The sequence below is a fragment of the Bos indicus x Bos taurus genome, chromosome 13, assembly GCF_003369695.1.
Source record: "Bos indicus x Bos taurus breed Angus x Brahman F1 hybrid chromosome 13, Bos_hybrid_MaternalHap_v2.0, whole genome shotgun sequence".
Lineage (NCBI taxonomy): Eukaryota > Metazoa > Chordata > Mammalia > Artiodactyla > Bovidae > Bos > Bos indicus x Bos taurus.
The window spans coordinates 65,967,668-65,985,647 of NC_040088.1; the positions used below are offsets into that span (position 1 = coordinate 65,967,668).

At 39.3% G+C, this 17,980-nt stretch overlaps 1 protein-coding gene and 1 long non-coding RNA gene across 9 annotated transcripts in view; one reads left to right on the top strand and one right to left on the bottom strand.

Annotated features, from left to right (window-relative positions):
- The window catches only part of LOC113903646, an 85,464-nt gene extending 80,466 nt beyond the window's left edge, over positions 1 to 4,998 (top strand). Inside the window, exon 3 of the long non-coding RNA XR_003514223.1 lies at positions 4,926 to 4,998. This is a non-coding gene — a long non-coding RNA (uncharacterized LOC113903646). The remainder of the gene's footprint in view (positions 1 to 4,925) is intronic.
- The window catches only part of LOC113903637 (ankyrin repeat domain-containing protein 26-like), a 221,593-nt gene that overhangs the window by 189,248 nt on the left and 14,365 nt on the right, over positions 1 to 17,980 (bottom strand). For all 8 annotated transcript variants that reach the window (XM_027560115.1, XM_027560113.1, XM_027560112.1 and 5 more), the window contains 7 exons: positions 14,690 to 14,796; positions 13,075 to 13,212; positions 9,954 to 10,021; positions 5,830 to 5,863; positions 4,626 to 4,695; positions 1,531 to 1,591; positions 1,242 to 1,438 (listed from right to left, as the gene is read on the bottom strand). In XM_027560115.1, coding sequence (XP_027415916.1) covers positions 1,242 to 1,438; positions 1,531 to 1,591; positions 4,626 to 4,695; positions 5,830 to 5,863; positions 9,954 to 10,021; positions 13,075 to 13,212; positions 14,690 to 14,796 — 675 coding nt within the window. The remainder of the gene's footprint in view (positions 1 to 1,241; positions 1,439 to 1,530; positions 1,592 to 4,625; positions 4,696 to 5,829; positions 5,864 to 9,953; positions 10,022 to 13,074; positions 13,213 to 14,689; positions 14,797 to 17,980) is intronic.

Consider the following 17,980-nt stretch of genomic DNA (forward strand, 5'->3'; position numbering starts at 1 on the left):
CACTTCTACATTTCTTCTTTTAGACTGTTGCAGCTGAAAATTTTCTCACTTAATGAAGAGAGATTAAGAATCTCATTTATAAAATTATAAATTATAATTTTAGTAAAAAGAATAGATTAAATGCTTATGTATTTCCTCTTTATTTTCAGAAAGATCTAAAACACCCACCAAGGTTATAGCAAACAGTAAGATAAATTAGATAAGTACATTAAGTATCTAGCGTCGGACACGACTGAGCGACTGAACTGAACTGAAGTTAGAAACCACAATAAACAGAAGGGCCCAAAATTATTAATTCACAATACATCTCCAAAGGCCTAAAACAGGGCTCATCTTGAATTGTCTCTAAACGAAAGTTTTGCTAGGTTAAATAGAAGACTGCTTCATTAATTTTGAAGTGAGAATTTTTTTAAAAAGAGAACTCACTTCAAATTTAAATGAACTTCCAGAAGGAACTATATTCAAAAAATATATATATACATACACAAGTGTAAACAAATCACATTGCTGTACACCTGAAACTTACACAGTATTTTAAACTGACTACATTTCAATTCAACAAACAAACAAGAACAACCACCAACCTCGAAAACAACCACCAAAAAAAAAAAAATAAGGAACACATTTTTTTTAGTTCTTCATAAGAATGTCATTCTATGTGTCATTCAAAAGAGTATGAGCATTGTTTTTTTACAACCTCACTTTCTCTTCTTAAGTTGAATTTGAAATAATTTCTCACATATTTATAATATAGAGTTCCTGGTCTGACTGACCCCCACTATTTCTGTTGTGTTTGTATAATACCTGTCTCATCTTCACTCTCATCCCATCTTATATTCATCTTGTCCTTCTTAAAGGAATTCTTCCTCTTCATCCTCCTCCCCATCTTCATATTCATCTAGTTGTTTTTCCTCAATTCAGTTCAGTTCAGTCGCTCAGTCGTGTCTGACTCTTTGCGACCCCATGAATTGCAGCACACCAGGCCTCCCTGTCCATCACCAACTCCCGGAATTCACTCCTCAGTGCTTTGTAATTCTTTTCTTTCATAACAGCATACTTCGTATGCCAATATTTATAAATCTGAATCCTGCACTTGTATGCCTCTTATTATCACACCTCTTTGTATCGTGACTTTGAGGGCTTCTATTTCTGTGGTGGGATCCTTTTTGTCATCATAAGGATCAGGGGAATGGTATGTGAACAAATACAGGGCAAGAAGAGTTACAAACAGAACAACTTACCTTTGTATGACCAAGGCCTGCTACAGACTTGAGAAGTTTTGGAACAGGCTCAGGCGATGGGAAGGCAGGACGACAGATGCCCTCAAACCAGGGTGATGGTTTGGGAAATGTTTCAACCACATCTTCAACATTACTACCAGAATTATTGTTCTGAGAGAAAGTTGTACTCTCTGGTCTCAAAATACCATATTTTGCTTCTAGTACAGTGAAAACAGGAGAGAGTACATGAGAACATATGTCATTTCAAATCAAGGAATAACACCAGGAGGACAGTCTTCAAATAACTTACTGTTTCTCTTGGATAGCTGAGAAGCCTTCATTAACTTCATTAACTTTGATTTCAGGACATGCTGGAGAAGAAAATAAGAGCTTGAAGAATATAACAAGTATCAACCTGAATAAAAGAATTATAACATCCCCCATTTCTCTATGATCTAACACAAAGAGCATAGGCTCTGGAGTCATTCAGAGGTGGATTCAAATCACAGTTCTGTCACTGACTGACCTGCTCATGGGGAAAGGATTATGACAGATGACATCAGAAGCACCAGATCTTCCTCTCCTTACCCCTAATTGACTGCTATACAAATACTAGGACACCCACTAGATTACTTTCTCTACCAAAATGTTCTAGAGTAATAATTTATCCTCGGTAGTTTAGAGCACTATTGAAAAACTAAGACATTTAAATTAATTGCTATATTTTGAAATTTGCTTCCATGATTAATATATACATGGATTATCACTTGTGAAGGGTAATATGAAAGTTTAGGTTTTAACAGAACCTTATTTAGATGGGCTAGAACTGCAAACAGGATAAGCTACTTCTATTCTGTTTGTCAAACAGCTAGAGACCTATGAAACAGCGAAAAAAATCAGCTACTTCTATGAAACAGGGAAAAAACAAGGTTAAACCCGTAAGACAATGATCATGAATGAAAGCCACACTGTAAATAGAAAGCCATAAGCAAACATGTTCACAATAGAGGCAGAGAGAGATGGACTGAAAGAACAGACATTGAAGAAATGTGTTCTGCAAGGAAAAATTAGGTTAACAGTAAATATTAAAAAGAAAAAAAATTTAAAAAAGGTAGAGGAGGAAGAAGAAAGGAAAAAGTGAGACATTTCTAGTCAAGAACAAACTTTACGGAAAAAAAAAAATACAATAAGGTATGTGGAGAAACACATATATTTAGAATGTATATACAATAGATCAGTACCATATCAGTATTCTTAAGGATATACTATGAGCAAAGCCTCTGTTTCATATGATTTTATTAATATATTTTATGCATCTACACTGTTCTTCAAATTTTATGAAAATATCAACATCAGTTCAGCTCAGTTCAGTTGCTCAGTGGTGTGACTCTTTGCAATCCTATGGACTGCAGCACACCAGGCTTCCCTGTTCATCACCAACTCCCAGAGGTTTTACAAACTCTTGTCCATTGAGTCGGTGATGCCATCCAACCATCTCATCCTCTGTCATCCCCATCTCCTCCCGCCTTCAAACTTTCCCAGAATTGGTATTTTCCAATGAGTCAGTTCTTCGCATCAGATGACCAAACTATTGGAGTTTCAACTTCACCATCAGTCCTTTCAATGAATATTCAGGACTGATTTCCTTTATAATGTACTGATTGGATCTCTTTGCAGTCCAAGGGACTCTCAAGAGTCTTCTCCAACACCATAGTTCAAAAGCATGAATTCTTTGGCACTCAGCCTGCTTTATAGTCCAACTCTCACATCCATACATGACTACTAGAAAAACCATAGCTTAGACTAGACAGAACTTTGCTGGCAAAGTAATGTCTCTGCTTTTCAATCTGCTGTCTAGGTTGCTCATAGCTTTTCATCCAAGGAGCAAGCGTCTTTTAATTTCATGGTTGTAGTCACCATCTGCAATGATTTTGAAGCCCCCAAAAAGAAGTCTCACTGTTTCCATTCTTTCCCTATCTATTTGCCATGAAGTGATGGGACCAGATGCCATGATCTTCGTTTTCTGAATGTTGAGTTGTAAGTCAACTTTTCACTCTCCTCTTTCACTTTCATCAAGAGGCTCTTTAGTTCTTCTTCAATTTCTGCCATCATGGTGGTGTCATCTGAGTATCTGACGTTATTGATATTTCTTCTAGCTATCTTGATTCCAGCTTCTGCTTCATCCAGCCCAGCATTTCACATGATGTACTCTGCATATAAGTTAAATAAGCAGGGGGATAATTTACATCCTTAATGTACTCCTTTCCTGATTTGGAACCAGTCTATTGTTCCATATCCAGTACTAACTGTTGCTTCTTGTCCTGTATACAGATTTCTCTGGAGGCAGGTCAGATGGTCTGGTATTCCCATCTCTTGAAGAATTTTCTACGCTTTCTTGTGATCCACAGAGTCGAATGGTTTAGCACAGTCAAGAAAACAGAAGTAGATGCATTTCTGGAACTCACTTGCTTTTTTTATGATCCAGAGGATGTTGACAATTTGATCTCTGGTTCCTCTGCCTTTTCTAAATCCAGCTTGAACATCTGAAGTTCATGGTTCATGTACTCTTGAAGCCTGTCTTGGAAAATTTTGAGCATTACTTTGCTAGCATGTGAGATGTGTGCCATTATGTAGTAGTTTGAACATTCTTTGGATTGCCTTTCTTTGGGATAGGAAGGAAAGCTGACCTTTTCCAGTCCTGTGGCCACTGGTGAGTTTTCCAGATTTGCTGGCATATTGAGTGCAGCACTTTCACAGCATCATCTTTGAGGATTTGAAATAGCTCAACTGCAATTCCATCACCTCCACTATCACTTTGCATTCCAGGATGTTTGGCTCTAGGTGAGTGATCACACCATCCTGATTATCTGGGTCATAAAAATCTTTTTTGTAGAGTTCTGTGTATTCTTGCCACCTCATCTTAATATCTTCTGCTTCTCTTCGTCCTTTATGGTGTCCATTTTTACATGAAATGTTCCCATGGTATCTCTAATTTTCTTGAATAGATCTGTAGCCTTTCCCATTCTATTGTTTCCTCCATTTCTTTGCATTCATCATTGAGAAAGGCTTTCTTATCTCTCTTTGCTATTCTTTGGAACTCTGCATTCAAATGGGTATATCTTTCGATTTCTCTTTTGCCTTTTGCTTCTCTTCTTTTCTCAGCTATTTGGAAGGCCTCCTCAGACAACCATTTTGCCTTTTTGCTTTTCTTTTTCTTGGGGATGGTTTTGATAACTGCCTCTTGTACAATGTCATGAATCTCCATCCATAGTTCTTCAGGCACTCTGTTTTTCAGATGTAATCCCTTGAATCTATTTGTCACTTCCACTGTCTAATCATAAGAGTAAATACTACGTGAAACTAATTTCAGAGCAGGAAAACGAATTTCACAACAGAACACTTTACCTTAGTTTTAAAACCTAAGACTTCATCGTTTGATGTAGGCCCTAAATCAACGCCAGGTTTGTTGGGAAACCTTTAAAGCAAAAACATACAATAAAAATGAGTGAGCTCATGTCCTTGAACAAAAGAAAAAAAAAAAACAAGTGAAAGTTTGTCTATATATTAAATGAACTCTCTTGACATGAATAAAATTTGGCCTGTTTTAAAACAGCTTTTTTTTTGTGTAATTTTTTAAAAGATTTCTTGATGTGGACCGCTTTTAAAGTCTTTACTAAATTAGTTCCAATGGGGCTTCTATTTTAGGTTTTGGCTGTCTGACCCCGGGTTATGTGAGATCTTACCTTCTCTGACCGAGCATTGAACCCACACTGCCTACATTGGAAGATGTCTTACTAACCGTCTTAACCACTGCACCCCCAGGGAAGTCTCCAAAAAAGTTTTTTGTTACCTATTTCTGCGTTCATCTGTCCCAACCTATGAAATATCTAGTTAACACTCATTCTTAGTTTCCATAACAGAGAGTGACAGCCAATGCATCGGCAGAGCCTAAAAATAATTTGTTTTCACCAAAAGTTCTAATAGCTGAACTGAAAATCCCATTGATGGATTGAAATAATTCTTGTTTGCCCAAACTGGAATAAACCAGGTGACTTAAAGCAAAGCAGAAGAACAGGCTTTCCCTTCTCCGTTGTCTGTTCAAGGTTCAGAGATGAATCTGAGTCTGTCCAAAAGGGGAGTCTTGGTCCGTCAGCAGGGATACCACTTACTGAGACGGCACCACTTCTCTAAGAAGTGAGTACACTTCTAAGAGGGAGTGCAGGGAGTTTCCCCACAATGTCAAACTTAAAATGGACACAAGTCAAAGAACTAATTTATATCTTTAACTTATATGCTCCATGGGTACTTCTCAGTCTCTGCTGAGGGCCATGGGAGTGGACATGGGAGCCAGGAAGGCCAATTGTCAAATCACAGGTCAACTCATTTTAACCAGGGTCAATTCATTAACCTCCTGAAACCACAGTTGCCTAATTAAGTAAAAGTAGGATACAGCTACTTTACAAAGCTGCTGTGATGACTCTATGAGGTCACAGATGTTAAGCATGTAATGCATTGTCTAATCCAAAGTAGAACACTCAACGACCATTACTTTCTCTTCTCCATGTTCCCTTAGTTAAACATATAATTTAAAACACCCATAAAATCATACCTCCTTGAAGAGTGCTCTTCAGAACTCTCACCAACTATTAAAGAAGAAAGCAAGATACATTTTAAATCAACAGAAGTAAAATACAGAATAGTAAAACCTCCAGACTGAGGCTTTGTTTAAAAGTATTCCTTTCAAACTACACCTGGAGGCCACACTAGAGGAAGGGGACAGTGGTTGTACTATACTCGTAGGCCACTAATGCCTAAGAACCACTCCTCCCCTTTATAGTCATCAAATGCAGAACAAAACAACAAAGAAAAGAACTGCTGTTTACAATGACCATAATCCTAACCAAACTCTAGGAGACTGAGAGAAAATGATACTACACCATCAATACAATCAGTACTATAAGCTGACAATAGCATGCTTAAACAGCACAGTGTTTCTGGATTTCTATTGCCTGGAGCACTGAACAGAGACTATAGGTGTCTTGCTGGGACATGACAACTTCTCTGGCTCTTCAGTTCACAGTGAAAACGCCCTATCACAAGGAAGCTTGGTCAAAGGCACTGAACTTCAGAGCGTGGTAAAACATTGGAAACAGAAGTTTTCTCTTCCTGGCCCTCTTTCCCAAGGCAAGAGAAGTATGAAAGATGTAGTGATTCCAGGTTTAGAAAGGAAAATCTCTTGAAAGGCAGTTGGGGGAGGCCAATGGGTAAAGGGGCTCAATTCAGTGATGAGAATGGGGACTAGACTTGTACTGGTGAGCATGAAGTAGGGTACACAGAAGCTGAACTTTTAAAAAAGTTCTATATATATATGTATATAGTGTATATATATATGGAACTTGTTTAAAAAGTTCAGCTTCTGTCTGTGTGTGTGTGTATATATATACTAACATGTTTAAAAAGAATCTCTTGATGATGCTGTGAAAGTGCTGCACTCAATATGCCAGCAAATTTGGAAAACTCAGCAGTGGCCACAGGATTGGAAAAGGTCAGTTTTCATTCCAATCCCAAAGAAAGGCAATGCCAAAGAATGCTCAAACTACCGCACAATTGCACTCATCTCACACGCTAGTAAAGTAATGCTTAAAATTCTCCAAGCCAGGCTTCAGCAATATGTGAACCGTGAACTTCCTGATGTTCAAGCTGGTTTTAGAAAAGGCAGAGGAACCAGAGATCAAATTGCCAACATCCACTGGATCATCGAAAAAGCAAACATCTATTTCTGCTTTATTGACTATGCCAAAGCCTTTGACTGTGTGGATCACAATAAACTGTGGAAAATTCTCAAAGAGATGGGAATACCAGACCACCTGACCTGCCTCTTGAGAAATCTGTATGCAGGTCAGGAAGCAACAGTTAGAACTGGACATGGAACAACAGACTGGTTCCAAATAGGAAAAGGAGTACATCAAGGCTGTATATTGTCACCCTGTTTATTTAACTTATATGCAGAGTACATCATGAGAAATGCTGGACTGGAAGAAACACAAGCTGGAATCAAGATTGCCGGGAGAAATATCAATCACCTCAGATATGCAGATGACACCACCCTTATGGCAGAAAGTGAAGAGGAGCTCAAAAGCCTCTTGATGAAAGTGAAAGGGGAGAGTGAAAAAGTTGGCTTAAAGCTCAACATTCAGAAAACAAAGATCATGCATCTGGTCCCATCACTTCATGGGAAATAGATGGGGAGACAGTGGAAACAGTGTCAGACTTTATTTTTCTGAGCTCCAAAATCACTGCAGATGGTGACTGCAGCCATGAAATTAAAAGATGCTTACTCCTTGGAAGGAAAGTTATGATCAACCTAGATAGCATATTCAAAAGCAGAGACATTACTTTGCCAACAAAGGTTTGTCTAGTCAAGGTTATGGTTTTACCCGTGGTCATGTATGGATGTGAAAGTTGGATTGTGAAGAAAGCTGAGCACTGAAGAATTGATGCTTTTGAACTGTGGTGTTGGAGAAGACTCTTGAGAGTCCCTTGGACTGCAAGGAGATCCAACCAGTCCATTCTGAAGGAGATCAGCCCTGGGATTTCTTTGGAAGGAATGATGCTGAAGCTGAAACTCCAGTACTTTGGCCACCTCATGAGAAGAGTTGACTCACTGGAAAAGACTCTGATGCTGGGAGGGATTGGGGGCGGGAGGAGAAGGGGACGACAGAGGATGAGATGGCTGGATGGCATCACTGACTCGATGGACATGAGTCTGAGTGAACTCCGGGAGTTGGTGATGGACAGGGAGGCCTGGCGTGCTGCAATTCATGGGGTCACAAAGAGTCGGACATGACTGAGCGACAGATCTGATCTGATCTGAGACTATCTCCTTCCATTGCTCAAGAGTATCTGGACCACACAGAGCAGGATGGTCCAAAGAGTGCTGTGTACTAGTGAGAGATATCATTATATCAATCCTTCCCATTATTAGGCAAATGTTTATAGAAATCATGCTTTTTCAGCCTGGAAGGCATACATCATCACATCCTAAGCTGAAGAACAAGGGGAGGGAGGGAAGGATGGAGGGAGCCACGGATTCTGGTGTTACTGGATAACATTTTCCAGGGGTCGTCATGATCTGAAGCTGAAGGGATGACTCACATGCAGTAACTCCAGAGGAGCACTGCAAGCTTGAGCAAGGAGAGCAGGGGCAATGATGTTTTAAATGTTTGCACCCTGTGACATCAAAAAAATGCTTAGTACACAAAGACTATCAGTCTTTTGAAAGTTATCAGTTTAGTGAACAAACAAAAAATAAGCATGTTTTCTTTGAAAATTGTGTTTAGAAAAATACAGAAATTAACCGGAGAAAACTCTATTCTGAGCGTATTGAAGACCAAGACACTGTCATCTCTGTGTCTCCTCTGACTAGTGTAATAAACCAACCTACAGTTCTTTGATAGATGTTTTTGCTGTTCAGTCACCAAATCGTGTCTGACTCTTGTGACCCCATGGACTACAGCTCACCAGGCTCTTCTGTCCATGGGATTTCCCAGGCAAGAGTACTGGAGTGGGTTGCCATTTTCTTCTCCAGGGGATCTTCCTGACACAGGGATTAAACCGTATCTCCTGCATTGGCAGGTTCTTTACTACTGAGCCACCTGAGAAGCCCCCTTTGATTAGATAGAGGTCTACTCAGTTAAACTTATCCTTGGATACCCTGTACAATGTGCTAGACCTAATGTTTTTTTTGTTAATGCAAAGTATTTTTGTGCTTTTATTAGAACCTGAAGAGTCCCAAGTTGTTCTATTTGAATATTTATTATGATAATCTTTTAACTGACGGCAAGAGAACATCTTGTTCTTACAAAACTATACTCTCATGACTATTGTCCAACACACAAAAGAAAATATCTGATCCTAATGAAGTCATTCCGGGACTTGGTGATGAAGTCAACTCCAGGAGTTGGTGATGGACAGGGAGGCCTGGTGTGCTGCGATTCATGGGGTCACAGAGTCGGACACAACTGAGTGACTGAACTGAACTGAACTGAATGAAGTCAACCTATCTCACTCTCTCTGGATCTGTAAGGAATGAAGTTGGTAATCTAGACCTGCTTGGTGCAATAGGCAAAATAACTGGTTCTCAACCAGGCAATGCTTTCCTGCCTTCTGTACAATTGGTAGGTATCTTTCAGAAATAATCTCTCACTACTATGCTGCACACTGGCTCAGCTTTGCAGTTATTGTTTATCATTTCTTATCCTTTCAGGAAGGGATAATTCAAGTTCCCAGTTTTAATGATGGGAACTATTTTAGTGAGACTAATCACTACACAGTGACTACTAACTATCCATTCACTAAATGCAAATCATTTCTAAAAATGAAAGTTCACTTTAATAAGATGTCCAATCTGCTGTACTGTGACTATAGATGAAATATACATCATACTCACTTAAAACTTTTTTTCTGATTTACACAAAGATCTAATACAGGACTTTAGGGGCCATATTACAGAGATGGATTTCTTCTCAGACAATACTGTCTTTGATGTTAAATCACCTACAATTAACTTCTTAAAGAATTCTGAACACTAGAGTATAAAGAAATTAATTAAAAAATAAAATACACATGCAATTTACCCTAATTTTTTCATAGTTCTTTCATTATTGAAACTTCCTCATTCCTACTTTATCTATGGTAGAATCACTGAGAGTAATTCAGTATCAGATGACTTACCTGGGTTGCTATTTTCAGGAGAAGTTTTAGATCTCTTTTCTTTATATTCAGAAATCAGTTGCTTAAAGCTATGTATTAAAAATGCAATAAATAATATTTTAACACTGATATGAAAAACAACTATCAAATTCTTAGATCATTTCAGATAATGTCAGAGATAATATCAAAACTCCAATTGTCACATACATTTCAAGTTTCTAAGTTCTATAAACTTTTATTTAGCACGTAGTAAAGGAGAAAGTAAAGGTCTATTTTCACCCTGCTTATTTAACTTATATGCACAGTACATTATGAGAAACACTGGGCTGGATGAAGCACAAGCTGGAATCAAGATTGCCGGGAGAAATATCAATAACCTCAGATATGCAGATGACACCGTCCTTATGGCAGAAAGTGAAAAAGAACTAAAAAACCTCTTGATGAAAGTGAAAGAAGAGAGTGAAAAAGTTGGCTTAAAGCTCAACATTCAGAAAACTAAGACCATGGCATCCGGTCCCATCATTTCATGGCTAATAGATAGGGAAACAGCAACTGACTTAGTTTTGGGGGCTCCAAAATCACTCCAGATGGTGTTTGCAGCCAAGAAATTAAAAGACGCTTACTCCTTGGAAAGAAAGTTAGACCAACTTAGCATATTAAAAAGCAGAGACATTACTTTCTCAACATAGGTCTGTCTAGTCAAGGTTATGGTTTTTCCAGTAGTCATGTAGGGATGTGAGAGTTGTACTATAAAGAAAGCTGAGCGCAGAAGAAGTGATGCTTTTGGACTGCAGTGTTGGAAAAGACTTTTGAGAGTCCCTTGGACTGCAAGGAGATCCAACCAGTCCATCCTAAAGGAAATCAGTCCTGGGTCTTCATTGGAAGGACTGATGTTGAAGCTGAAACTCCAACATTTTGGCCATCTGATACAAAGAGCGGACTCATTTGAAAAGACCCTGATGTTGGGAAAGATTGAAGGCAGGAGGAGAAGGGGACAACAGAGGATGAGATGGTTGGATGGCATCACCGACTCACTGGACATGATTTTGGGTAAACTCGGGGAGTTGGTGATGGACAGGGAGGCCTGGGATGCTGTGGTTCATGGGGTCCCAAAGAGTCGAACACAACTGAGCAACTGAACTGAACTGAAAGGAGAAAGAAAAGGAAGATGAAGTAGTCATGAACTCAGGGCAGTACAGCTCCAATAATTAACTAGATTTGGCTTGGCATACAAAAAATCTCTCGAGCTTGCAAATCCTAGCTCTATAACCAACTGCTCTTTGTTCCTGGAGGTGTTGTTTCTCTTCAGTTCAAAGTCTTCCTCTACACAACTGGGATATTACTACCTTATTTCACAAGAGGGTTAATAGGATGTAATGAGATAATATACCCCCAAAATGCTTGCAGAAACAAAGAGTGGAATAATTTCATCTTCAACTTTATTGCTGTAACTACTTTGAAATTCCAAGTAAATCCCAATGTGTGCTTTTTCATACATTTAACATTCAAGTGTTGCATGAAATTGTTATTAATTCTGGTGCTTAGCTGTTTTTTGTGGTTTGTAATTTAGGGAATATCAGCTCTTATATAATGTGTACCTAAATTTATTTATAACATATGAATTCTCTACATGAGAGAACATAATGATCCCCCATTATTGCAGCTAATTACACCAAGAGCAGACTAATCACAATCAAGACCTGGCCTGGACCACTACTCTTCCTTCTCTACCTACTCAAACTTTGAACCAGCAGATCTTTCTGCCAGTGGTTTTTAATCTCCATGTCCCTCTCCAATTCATTTGGAAGACATATCCCTACTCTTACAGTGGGTACTGGCAAGTTCTAGACAGGGCTTACCTCTCTGAATTTCAACTATCTTACTTGAGATTTATGGATTTCTGCTGAATGGATTCCGTATGGGGCAGATTCTGAAAACATTTAAAGTGGAGGCAGACAGAAATCTGTTGGAAGATTTTCATTATTACAGGAAACAGATCCCATGAGGGGCCAAGCATAATTAGGGAATCTCAGGCAAGCTGGCACCCACTACTCTGGGAAGGATGACAGGGAACCTGTGACCTAAGAAAAGGTGCCCCCACAGGACAGAAAGCCGCCTTGAGGTTCAAGTCTAGATACAAAGGAGAAAGGGAAGTGTGCTCAATCCCTGCAGGAGCACTTGACCCTCTCTGACAGCCTAAAATGGTCCCCACTGACATCTGCTAGCAGAAAAGATAAATAAGAGCCTCAAGGGCACGTCATCATGAAGATCTAGCCTACACATGGGCTCCACATAGGGTCTCTGACTGAGGGGGTAAGCTAGGCGGCCCAGCTGCCCAAACTGGGTGCTGGTGCTTTGTTTGCAACAGAGACTGAGTGACAAACATACATATGAGAACAAAGGAGCTCTCACTCTGAAGTCGACCTGTGCATCATCTTAAAGGCTGGGGAACCTGGACCCAGACGGGCGGCCTGGGAGCAAAGGTCAATTGTGAGCCCACTGCAGGATGAGGTTTTTTTTTTTTTTTCCTTTTAAAATGATTTTATTAAAGGTCTTTATAGAGCCAATCCAGACTCCAGATCCAGCTGCCAAGCAGACCCTGTCAAGACCAGCTGTAGCAGCAGTGCTGCAGCAGTAGAATCAGTGCAAGCAACAGAATGGTGAGAAGGAACTGTTTTCTCCCCTCAAATGACTTGTGGAAGAGGACTGTCTCGTTGATTTTAGGGAATCCGCCGGGTTCTTGGAAAATTCAAGCAAGTCCTCAAGGGAAAACAGGATTTGCTGCTGAACTAAATATTTCAAGACCCAAAGAACTAGTTAGAAATATCACAACTGTGACACTGTTCATACGCCATACCGAGGGGTCACACTTGGAATGAAATGGCTAATGTCAACCTTTCTAAGGAGCAAGGTCTACATGTCCTGAGATAAAGCACCCTGAGCCCACAGCCAAGAGTAACTCACTGGCCTTTGCTTGGCTTTCAGCTCTTGAGGGGGAACAGCTCTTGAGGGGGAACATCTCACCACCTTTCTCCAAACTGCCTGCACCAAACTGGAACTCTCACTGGTCACGTAGCAAGTAACAGTTAAAATTATTTTTGGCTGCAGTTTAGTGAGAACTGGCATTAATGTGAACACTTACATATCAAAACCACTAATAACAGCATATGCTTCTGCAGTCCATCCAAAAACATCTTGAGAAAAGATGTCAGCACCTTGCTGAAGAAGAAGTCTGACGACATCTGGTGATTCATACTTGACAGCAAGCATGAGGGCTGTTCTAAAACAACAGGGAGATGACTTCAGCCTCAGGAAGCTGAGTTGACTTACTTACACAGTTAATTTGATATGCTTCACCAAGTGAACTCCTTGCCCTTCCATGAAGGACTGACCATTTACAGGCTCAAGTGTTCATCTTTGCAAACTACCTCCAAGGCTAAAATGAAGGGACGGAAAAGAAGCCTCCTGTCCCACTGGGATGCCAGGCAGCAGCACTTACTATTTCAAAAGTCCCTGATGGGGACTTCCCTGGTGGGCCAGTGGATAAGACTCCAGGTTCCCCATGCAGGGGGCCTAGGTCAGGGAACTTGATCTCATATGCTGCAACTAAGAGTTCCCACAACTAGGACCCCATGCAACCAAATAAATAAATGTTTTTTAAAAATAATAATAAAGTCCTTGATGGACAAGAAATGATCCTGAGGTCACTTATCTGAGGCAGGTGACTATTTAAGGGATCAATTCCCCATTTCCTCCTTAGTCTGATATATTCGGCTTCAACGTCAGCTAGAGGTTGGGTTAAGGAAAGGCTACTTGCAGGTTTAAATCAAAAATATTGATATTAATGGGAATAAAAATAGTCATGGTGGCAGTTAATGATGTGGACAAGCATGTGCTAGGCACTAAAAATGAAATACTATATATAAAATCTTTCTTACACACAGGCACCTTTGAAAGATGCATTACTATTTGCCTTGTGTATTAGGAAACTTATTTGCTGATGATAGCCCTAATCGGTAGGAAACCTAGGAACTGAACCTAGCCTGAATCTAAAGCCCATCATTTTCGTCTGTATCATTCACCTCTGACTTGTCTCTGTTAAAGGAACTGTTTATCCAATCAAAGCTATCTTTCTTCCTTCTACCTGCATTAAAAATGAAAATATCAAAATGTACTAAAATGAAAACCTGATGAGCCCACAGGATCTGGTGACAGTGAGTCATAACCACCTTTTTGTGGCTGTTGTTATTTAGTCGCTATGTTGTATCTGACTCTTTTGCAATCTAATAACATCAGCATTCTTCAAACAAAGTAATTTAAAACAAAGAGTTATCCATAAGACAAAACCAAGTCTTTTAGGTTTACTATGCATCTTATAAAAATACATACATACAAAGTAGAGGTTAAAGAATTCTTTTAAAAGAATTAAGAAACTCGATACTGTCATGAGGTGAACTAAAAAGCAGAATCCATATTTCATAAAGCTAATAAAACTAATTTGAAATCCCTCAGCTATTACCAGATCAACCAAACAAACAAAAAACAGGTTGCATATGACATCAGTCAATATTATAAAGGAATATGAATCCTGCTATACATTCCTGCCATATATTGTTCATGGTTCCCGGTCAGAATAACTGACTTTCTACCTAAGTGATAATGTGTTGATCACAAATGAATCCTCTTATTCATTTAGTCTTGATATTACCATCCTAGAACAGCACTAAGGGTTTTGAAAAGAAAAAGAACAACGGTACCTTTTCATCTTATCAACCGCATGTATATTTGCTTTTTTCTTTACTAAAAACTCCACCATTTGCCCTCTCTTTTCACATATCGCAAGTAACAGTGGTGTCAGGTCATCCTGTAAAACAGGGAAAACCATTTCTAATGTACACAGTTAACCTATTTCTAAACTGAAATTAAAACCGTGCAATAGATTCTCTGAACTTAAAAATAAAAGTCAGAAAGTAAATCAAAGAGAGCCCCCTCCTCCTCATCACCCTGTGCACCTTCTTTCTCTTTAATCTGCTCCTCCTCTGGGCCTTCCCTGGTGGTCCAGTGGCTAAGTGTTAAGCTCCCAATGCAGGGGGTGTGGGTATCATTTAGCTACTGTATCAACTGCGTATTTTAGGGACAATGCTGAGGCAGAAATATATAATACCATCTGTAGCATGCATAACCTATCCAAGGATGACCATGAGTAAACTCAAAAGGTTTACAGACATTCCAGTGAGAATATTATTCTCTACATGAACATGCAAAGAGAGAAACATTTTCTTTTTTTCAAAAAATCAACTGTGGGAACCCTGTTTTACTGCTTTCTCAGACATGTCTCCTGGAATTTAATCTTACTCATTCTCTCTTCCTTGCTTGCTCTTTCCACCGCCCTTCCTTAAGTTAGACATTCTGGCTGAGAGGTCAGCATTCGCTAGATGCTAACTGCATGCAGAATGAGCGCCCTCCCCACCTTCTCTTCAAAGACCCTTCTTGATGACTCTCATGTGATTACCTCCAGACCACCAGAAGGAAGCTTCCAAAATCCTAGAGTTCTGGTGTCTGTCTTGCTTTACTGCAACATAAAATTACCAATAAATACATGCTCAACATTTTCTCGGGGAGTTGCTCTTCCACCAGCTCTCCCTGTGCTGTCTCTTATAATCTTGTGTGTTTGTGAGAGTTATTCAGTGCGAAACCGCCACAACCAACTTAAAAATTCTAATTTGAAAAATTCAATCCCATTCTTAAGAGATTTTTTAAAATATGAAATCAATTATAGATTAATTAGACTGTCTTGAAAAACCTTCAAATATTTATCAAAATAAACTATCAATCAAAAATTGGAAACTCAAATGCTTATGGACAGAAAGCTGATGACCTGAGTAAGTGAAAAAGCCAGGTGAGACTGGTAACCCCGAAAACACATGTCCCATACAGAAGGGGTGGCCTCTGCACACAGACCAAACAGTAGGATGGGCTCAAGGGAGTCCAGATTTGGTCCTTGGAGAAGCCTGAACTTCTGCATGAGCCTCCTAAATTTGAAATGTTGACTCAATGTGTGGAGGTAACTAAACATATCCAAGGGCCATGTTTGGTTTATGGCCCACTTTTGGTTTTATGTTTGCTGTTTCTAAACAGGTGGGTATAAAGCAAATATTTGTATGTGAAACCTTTCCTTTCTTTAGTATCATATGTTTCACAAAAAAAGTGGGTCCCCATATGTAATAAATATGGCATTAAGACTCATAATTCAAGTAAACATAAATTCTTTTAAAAAGACTCATAATTCACAGTCAAGAATGTTTCCACTGCCTGTTGAAACTACAGTCTATCTCTAGAATTCTTCTAGACCGTTAATCAAATGGATAATGAGTTTCCAAGCCTGCTGAAAATAAATGCTTAAAACAATTCCCCTCTGTACTGTTACTAACTTCACGGGTTTTAGAGCTCTCATCTGCTTATGCCAGGGATCAGCAATTCTAACAGACACACTGCAAGAGTCTGTCCTGCAGATGATACCAAAAAAGGCTCAGGAGTTACTATTACTGCAATCAGGAAAACCCTGTTGGTAACAAACATCTGTTGACCTAATGACCTGGATGCTAAGTGAAGGTGCAAACTCCTTAAAGGGTCAGACTCTACAGACGAAGTGACTTCGCCATGAGCAAATCGCTAAAGACTCTCGGAGGGTCACCGAATGATGAGTGGTTGGAAGGAAAAGGAGTTGTCGTTCAAGCCCATAGATATCGCCAAAGATACTCCTTTTAATGTCTCAAACATGGGGCAGAGAAAAAGTCAGGCTAATAGTGTTGGAAAGGAGGGAGCTGATGGAAGCAGCTAGCATTGATCAAACTCCCACCCTTCTAGAGACTACTTTCTTTTGTGAAGGGAGCATTTAGAAATTACACGTATTCACTCCATAGTTATTCATCAAGGATTGGATGAGAATCTCAAGGGAATAGTTCTAGATACACATGTCCAAGTGTTCCTCAATTTACTCAGTCAAAATCTACAGCAAACAGCCTAGGCTTATACATTTTTAAAAGAAGTTTCCCCAAATAATTGTGGTTCACCAGCAGAATATAGCTGAGAATTAGTGCAGCAACCACTCCAGTCTCATCTCTTACTCACACGGCCAATTCCTTCTCTTATGTGAAGGTTTGAATAAAAAAGAAAAGTGTAAGAGGCAAGAGTCATCAAAACTGCAATTTTAAAAATTTCCTGGGTAAACAGTGGTAGAACAGGGACTAGTAAACCCAAAAGGAAACCTGATCTCATTATTTATAAACCCCTTACTTCCTTCCCATCAAGACATTCTAGATGGGAGAGCAGAGTCTAGACTCCTATCTAAGTGGATGGTTCTGCCAGAATAGGATAATATCAGGTAGTTATTTGTTCTTCTCTCTTAATTCCCACTTCATCACCACCTGTTCACTGTCAGTGTTTTGCTCAGAGCCTTCTTTAAACTGGCACCTAGGCAAATTTACAATTCACTCACACTCTTTTTCAAAATAACAACTATTATCCCTGAAAACTGAAAAGCATATAAGAAATCTATAAACTGAAGGGAATAAAAAGCACAAACCAAAATCTCGGGACTTCCGTGGTGGTCCCGTGGCTGGGTCTCAGTGCTCCCAGTAAAGGCCTGGGTTCGACCCCTGGTCAGGAAACTAGATCCTACATGCTGAAACTAAGCCCAGCTCAGCCAAATAAATAAATATTAAAATAAAAGAATCCTCTTCTTGGCATTTCCAACTGCCAAAATTCCAGCTTGACTTGCAACTTTTCACTTGCTTGCTCCTTTTCCTTTCCTTTTACCCTCTTAAGACTTGGGCAATGAGAGAGAAACTGTGTTTATATAAACCATTTTTCATAAAATGGGAATTTGTGAACAGCAGCAAGATTTCTATTATGTTGTAAAATGCTTTCGTTATGTTTGAATTTTAAGACAAAGTCTACTGAGGCAAATTTTGCTTTACTGTGTTATTTTAGACTGATAAAAAAAAAAAAAAAACCTTAAGTGGGGGAAAATATTTGGAAAATGTTTT